Source organism: Pollicipes pollicipes, unplaced genomic scaffold, assembly GCF_011947565.3.
Source record: "Pollicipes pollicipes isolate AB1234 unplaced genomic scaffold, Ppol_2.1 Scaffold_7262;HRSCAF=8765_pilon_pilon_pilon, whole genome shotgun sequence".
Taxonomy (NCBI): domain Eukaryota; kingdom Metazoa; phylum Arthropoda; class Thecostraca; order Pollicipedomorpha; family Pollicipedidae; genus Pollicipes; species Pollicipes pollicipes.
In genome coordinates, this window is record NW_023597055.1 from 24,713,216 (window position 1) to 24,720,880 (window position 7,665).

Genomic DNA, 7,665 nt, shown 5'->3' on the forward strand with positions numbered 1-7,665 from the left:
ATGCCGGATGCTATGATCGCGTGAACCGCAGCTGAGCCGACATCGTCCAGCCCCTGTTTCTTTGCAACAAGTTCGTGTCTGCCCGGCAGACATTGCACGATAACGACAGCGGAACTCGTCCACCGGCCCAGGAGAGCGTTCGGGGACCGGAGCCGCACGGATCCGTCGCTCTAGCGTGCCGCTCTCCCTACCACCGGCTGTGTGTCGACGTCGTGCCGACGTCTTGGCCCCCGGCCGTTTTCCTGCCACGTCTTTGCTGCTCTCTCCGCCTCGTCCAGGCTCCTTTCCGCGTTCGGACGCTCGGCTCTAAGCGTTGGGGTAGAAGCTGAGGCAGGCCAGGAACCGCTTCCAGTACTCGCTGTTCAGTGCCGCCTGGTTGTTGGCGCAGCTGTTGGGGCCCGTCTTGTGCACCATGGCGTAGTCGGAGCATGTTCTGAGGCCGTCACCGTCGCAGTCGCGCGGGTACTTGGCCATGTACTTGCGGATGACGGCCGCCGAGCAGAACGGGTCGGAGGTGCACGACTCGTACGAGTACGAAGCGAAGTTAGCCTCCTGCTGCAGCTCCGAGTCGAGGAAGAAGGCCCGCGAGATGAGGAAGGGGCCGCAGTAGCCGGCCGACGTGCAACCCAGCGTGGTGTTGCAGGCAGTGGAGGCCTCGCAGATGCAGCCAAGGCAGGTGGAGCTCACCAACTCCTGGCCGGAGGCCAGGCCGGCCAACGCCACCAACACCGCCGCCACGACACAGTACGTCTGCATGCTGAGCCACACCGCAAGGGTCTGGCGGGCAGAAGCCGCCGCAGAATAAATACGCTCTCGTGGCGAACAGGATTTCCCGGTGTGAGCCCGTGACGTCGGGCCGGCACCGCGGCGTCACTCGATAATCGGACGCCGGGTGTGGGCAGCTGGGCGCGCGCCGTGCCTGATTAGCGGGGGTGTCGGCGCGCGCCGGCCGTTCGCGGTAATGGCCCCGTCAATTAACCTTGGCAGTGTGCGTCGTCCCGCGCACGCTCCTCCCTCCGGACAATCGAGGGAGTCGCGCAGCGCTTCGCGGCGACCCGGGTCGTCCAGAACCGGTTCGCAGGCGTCGGGAACGGCAACAGCGCGCCCGTGCAGGACGGTTGGCCGCCCCGGCCGCCTCGCTGCCGGTCCGCAGCGGAGAGACACGGGCGAACGTCGAACCGGGAACTGCCCGCGGCGGCCGGCGACGGGTGCCGACCTGGACCTGGGCCCAGGCCGGGGCGAGCGAGGGGCGGCCCGCGCGAGTGTTCATCTCACAAACCGGACCGGTGGGGGTGAGGTGGCTCGCCGCCGAGTTGACCCGGATGCGACGGTCCCGCCCACAGCCCTGCCCCGAGCCGCGGGTGACGCGTGGGTAGGCTCTCTCTCTCCCTCTCTCTCTCTCTCTCTCTCTCTCTCTCTCTCTCTCTCTCTCTCTCTCTCTCTCTCTCTCTCTCTCTCTCTCTCTCTCTCTCTCTCTCTCTTTCTCTCTCTCTCTCGCTCTCTTTTGCTTTTTCTCTCGCCCTCTCTCTTTCGCTCTTGCTCTCTCTCGCTCTCGCCCTCTTTCTCTCTCTCTATTCCTCTCTACCACTCTCTGCTTCTCTCTCTCTCTCTCTCTCTCTCTCTCTCTCTCTCTCTCTCTCTCTCTCTCTCTCTCTCTCTCTCTCTCTCTCTCTCTCTCTCTCTCTCTCTCTCTCTCTCTCTCTCTCTTTCGCTCTCGCTCTCTTTCTCCCTCTCTGTCCCATTCTCTCGCTCTCGCCCTCTCTCTTTCTCTCCCTCTCTTTCTAAATCCTCCTTTCTCCATCCTGCTCTCTCCATCTGTATTTTTCTCACTCTCTCTCCCTCGCTCTACCCCTCTCTCTCCCCCCTTCTCTCACCTGAGAAGAACCCTCCAGGATGTCAAGACTGGGGTCTACGGGCTATGGTGTATCGACTATGGAGAGCTGTACAGATTCACGCATATCTGCCCAAACGAGGTGTGGATTGTGTTGGCAATAGTATGGTCTCATTTCATGGATAGGTATATTCTGATGTTGCTAAAGAGGTCTAGTTTTACGATTGAACTGGTGATCACTTCTTTTCCTCAATCATGCATGGTTACTTTCATGTTCCCACTAATGTATCTTTAAAAAAACGCGATTTGGTTGGTAGATGGCATAGGTAGATCACTATTTAGCAGACTTCTATCCACGCCCTGTATCATGGTTCTAGTGCGCTTAGAGCCACGGGGTTTTCAACAGGCGGTCGCTTTTTATTTTGTTGTTTTAAGTTTTCACGAGAAGGGAGATTGCGGGATAATTCATTACAGCTTTTTCAAGGAAAGACTCACATACTTGTCGAAAAAGGAAATGTTTGCTACCGCGGGCTTTTTAAAGTGCATTATGTTTTGTTTGGGGGGGGGGGGGGAGGAATACATGGGCCCAACGCGTACCGATCTTTGCTACATAGGTGTCATTATCGATTTTCAACTAACGACAACGGGTCCGTGGCTTGGGATTCCAATAGCACTCTGATTCAAATTTTAAGAGTGGACGATAGCCCCCTCATTATTCAGTTGCGTAGCTTGAATTTCGTCCGGGGGGTTGAGGGGGGGGGGGGGTGAGGTGGGCAAATGAAGGCTTAAGCGGCCTTTTAGTATCAATTCAGTGCACATTTTTCGCTTGACATCTTTTTTTCATAGTTCGAGGGTGTGTTGTTTATGCTTAAGAAGTCATACAGGCGTAATCTGCCCTTCGGCCAACCAGTCATAAATTGTGCAAAAGTCTGTGTAGATTTGTTGCGATTTCTCTGTATGGTCAAGGACCTCCGAATGGAAGAAGGACTTGCGGGACTGTAAGTTCTGAAATGAGCATTTTTGAATCCGCGTGCAGCTCTTAAGAATTGTATATGGCTTTTCAATTCCCTTTAAGAAATGATCGGATTGCGGATGGGACTGTAAGCTATGCAAGCTCTTACCATCCATCCGACCCACCTAAATGTTCAACAAATTTTGTTTTGAATAGCTTTGAACATTTTACATCTGAGAAGGAGCGACTAAGTTTGTCAATCTGGTAATTTGGCCATCCGAGCACTTATCAAACGGTAACAAACTAAGATTCTGTGACAAGCCAAGGAAGATTTGAAACAGTTTTGACACAACGTGCAGATATTTACAGATTGTTTGTTAACAGGGACGTATTTCGACAAGTGAAGATGGGAGATATGAATTAGGAGTTGCGTGAGTAGTTTGTAGAACATTATTGGATGATGTATCACCTTCTGTTATAGAACAAATGCATCAAGTGCAGCACAGGCAACATCTTCTCATTTATCCATACTTGGGCACGGTTCAGAAAGGATTAGGAGAAGGATTGGTTTGAGAATCATTTAGCCATGTTTTGTTGCGGTTAAACAAAAGAACGAAAAAAGGTGATTGTAAATCGAGGATTTTAATCTGTCGGTCCAAATATAGTTAGATATTGATTTGCGATAATAGTTTTAAGGGATGATTCATAATTTGACTGAAATGCTTTAAAATGCGACTCTATATTCCACTGGCCCTAGGACATGATTCATGGTGACATGATTCATGGTAACATAATTCGTGGTGACATGATTCATGGTGACATGATTCATGGCACCCTAATCGGGCTGACACTGATGACATTTTATATTGATGTCACGCAGAAGTCACTTTTAACTCAGACCGTGCTTCGGGTGTCTTGTTCGGTTTCTATGAACATGTCTTGGATATTGTCGCCCAATGAATGCTAGGGCCTTTGGAAGTATGCCTAGTACTAGTCCTTGTCAGCTGTGAACAGCGTCCAGGACATGCCACCAGTGCCAGCTTCTGACTGCCTATGAGCTGATTCACGGGTGCGCTGTCACGGCTAGAGCATCGGCTTAAAGCTGGGTGTCGCGCCGCACCACGTCAGCCACGCCCCGTGTAGCCCGAGCAGAGCACTGACGCGCCGTGTTTCCCAAACTGTCCCAACTCAACCAGCCAGCTGAACGTGGACCACTCCCCGATTTGGCTGCCTGCTCACCGGGCCGGCCAGCTGGACATGGACCACTCCCCAATCTGGTCGCCCGCTCACTGAGTCGGCCAGCGTTATCTTCGCGGTATGTTGCGACATGATATTCACGAGCTGACTTGTTGCCAAGGTGATTAATTAAGTTCGTGGACTCAATGTCGTGGCCATAAGCAAACGGGATGGCCTGCAGTTTGATGGCGCTTTTGATGACTGCAATGCAGACCAAGAGCCAAGCCTGGCGGCGCGGCCGGCCACCGCCCAACCCGCCGCGTGCAGAGCCAGAGCTGGGCATCCCGCGAAACCGCCTCCCGCTGTGGTCTCTAATGGGAAATGAATCCCACGCAGGTGTCACAATCAGGCATAATGGCGACCGATGTGTAATTAATATCATTTTATCTCCGCTGAACAACCCCTTTCTCACTAATGGAGCACACCTGGGGTTGATTAATGACGCAGTGCCGTCGCTTGGACGCTAACATAGCATCCTAGCCGTGTGACTGAAGGAAGGTTTTGTGATCAAGAGCCTCACCAAGATTGACCTCGACGTTCCCTGTTAACACCGGCGGCATCACACTGGAGCGTAACGCATGCTGGAAAATTCTGGCAGATGTGTTTCATAGGAAGGTTGTCTCCTGCCAGCGCGGCTCGTTGCGTGTCGACAACATGCGCGGGAGCACATAGGAAAGGATTGTGCGCGTGGATGGAGGGGGGGGGGGGGGAAGCAGCAGCAAGAACTGAACCATCTAACGGCATGACAATGAAACCAATGTCATCAATCTCGGCAGTTCTTCCAACCTCACTTTCACTCCTCATTGTTTGCGTCTGTCTGTCCTTATGTCAGTAGGTCCCCCCCCCCTCCTAATCAAATGACTGTCTTTGCTTCGCCTCGCTTATCCTCTCCCGCCCGATCTCCTTCGATCTGAGATCTTCAACCACGCTCGTTTTATGCCTGCTGCTTGATGTGCCACTTCAAAGAAAGCTTACTAGCCTGCTACCATTCAGCAATGGAGGGAATCTGCTTATACGGAATATGCGGCCAGTGGCTCTGATGATCGCTGATCATCGGCGGCGTGGGAACAAAATACAAAAATGACAGTCATTACACATAGGCCCAGATCATTTGTTCATCATAATCATCATCATCACCATGCCAACATGGCGCCATGGCGTCATGGATGACGTCGCGACACACACTTTCTCACTAATTGAATAAATATATGACATGAATGAAAGAGCTGCTGGTATATTTTCCAACTAAAAGCAAGCTCGCTGCTCTCCAGGTATCTGGCCATTCCTTGCTGCCGAAGCCTTTATCTGAACCATATGATTACGAGCGTAAGCTCCAACAAAAGCGTTGGGCGGGTAACTCAGCAGGTGGATTTCGGGAAGTTCGATCCTCTTAATGCCTTTTCAGATTCATCCGAGCAACGAATTGAGTTTATACCGAAAAATGGGTTGGGAACGGGAGGGATTTTCGTAGTTTCCAGCCCATACGGATCGAACACATTGAACCCCTAAAAGCCACATCTAAATGGCCTCGCAAACGCCAACTTGGTACACCATTTTTGAGGAATGTGCGTCCACACAAAAACACTCCGCGTCAAAAGAAATGTGCCATTTTTTTGGTCTATTAAAAAGCACTATATACAACACACTACTGACTCAGGGCACTAAAAGATCAGCTAAAAACTGTAATAATGCGGCTGGGTAGTGCCACTGCGGCACCATCCATATAAATTAAGTATATTCATTTCTTTTATTTTCGAGTCCAAATTATGTTGTCAACACTTAAAACAACACCGCACTCCTTCCTTTCTTGGTAACCCTAGACTATAATCCAAGTCCGCGACAGCTACAGCTGACACGACCGCCGTCGCCATGACGACGGCACAAGCTGCTGAGGGCCGCTGTCAGCTGTTATGGCTTAGAGGTATTGCTTTTGAGCTGTTTTAACCCGCAAATTGTGGGCCTGCGGGCTTAAAAATGGCGCCTCTTCTGGTATGAATGCCCCCAGTACAAGCGAAGGTCTGTCATTGGCACAGCGGGCGGCAACGGCCAGTCACCGAGAAGCGCATTGGCTGAGGTTTGAATGAGTGCGTCACTAAAGGCCACGCAATACTCCTTTGTACAAAGCCAAAGTACGCTTCAAAAAGAGCCGCTGTGGTAAGCTCCATAGGGGATAAGTCAGAACCATGGTTAACCGTCTCGTTGAATTCGCGGTATAATAGCCTCATGCTTACAGATCTTTTTCTGTAAGCAGTGTTCCAGGCTTTTGTATCATTTATTGGATAAACATTTTGACAAATAAGCATGTTGCAAACATTACAGAGCACATACGTTGAAAAAAACAAGGCAAATGAAATGCATCGCTCTCACAGTGGTGTACTGTGCAATGAGATTTCTCCCGCAGTAGCGGCTACTCCAAATAGAAATTCTGAGCCGTTCAGAAAAACTTAGAGAAAACTGGTGCACCAGATGAAATCAGAGCAGACCGATTTAAAAATAAGTGAAAAGTACAAAAAGTGTCGCACCCCCTTTAACACTAAGTAATGCGTAATCAAGCTGCATAACTCATCCACATGTTCCACTGGCACAGCTGAGGACTTACACATAGCAATGATGCGTGGCATCAACAAATAAAGTGTCTGCTGTAAAAAGCTTGGCTTTAAATCGCGAGGCATCATAGTTCCTGGTAATGAACGAATGAGCGTGATATGGATAACGTGAATGAAAATGATAAGGTTAAGAGTGTGTACCTGGCAGGCCTAGCAAGTAAGAGGACCTGCCTTCCGATGTTGGGATGGATTCATGCCACTTTCAGTACTCGCTGTTTGCCCCTGGCTGGGATGGCCTGTGGCCGGTGGCAGCGACCGCACAAAAGGTCAGGTTACATCAGAGGGCAGGTCGGACCGTTTTGAGCATTGCGACACGTCAAGTTTTTACCGCAAGCTTATGCCTTTGACCCGGAACTGCATGATCGGGTGGTCAGACCAGACTCGCGCGATAAGGCTGCTTCGAGCAGGCGCTGACCTCAGAAAGTCGTCGAATCAGAAGATTCCAACAGAATTGCGCAAGGTGTTAAGTGCATTTGCGTGAAACATTATTCACATAGATAAAAGGGTAGTAATAGTCTTATTCCTGGTGGAAAAACCGGGAGAATGGGATAAAGATGTGTTGACATTTCGGCAACATCTCTTTATTGAAACGGATAACAGAAGTGAATTCACTTCTGCTACTCGTTTTAATAAAGGCATGTTGCCGAAACATCGATTGATCCATACCTCTTTTCTCCTTGTTTTTCTCTGAGGAATAATGTTATCACTGCCGTCTTATCTATGATTCCAACAAAACATTTAAAAGAAACTAACGCCATAAACGACCTGGCCTTATATGGTCTGGCCTTATATGGCCTGACCTTATATGCTCGAACCCCTGGTCTTATATACCTACATACATGCAATATTAAAGAGGCACAATAACACGTGCAATACATCATATCCCACATGTTCCAGATATGGGACGGTCCCACCCTGCCGCACTAGGGGCGGTAACGGCGCACGAGTCATTAGGATGGCTGTCGTACAACGTGTCACTAAAACGCTGTTGCACAGTCCCATGCACTTTAAATCTTACCTCCGTTAGCAAAACAATCACA

The 7,665-nt window shown here is 50.4% G+C and overlaps 1 protein-coding gene across 1 annotated transcript; it reads right to left on the reverse strand.

Annotated features, from left to right (window-relative positions):
• Positions 1–306: 306 nt before the first annotated feature.
• LOC119113625 (lysozyme 2-like) lies at positions 307–756 on the reverse strand. Its single transcript, XM_037237913.1, has one exon. It carries the CDS (start codon positions 754–756, stop codon positions 307–309), a length of 450 nt encoding a protein of 149 aa, XP_037093808.1.
• Positions 757–7,665: the final 6,909 nt, after the last annotated feature.

What these genes read in the sequence shown, in the direction of transcription:
- LOC119113625 (XM_037237913.1), bottom strand. Translation starts at nt 756, where the DNA reads ATGCAGACGTACTGTGTCGTGGCGGCGGTGTTGGTGGCGTTGGCCGGC.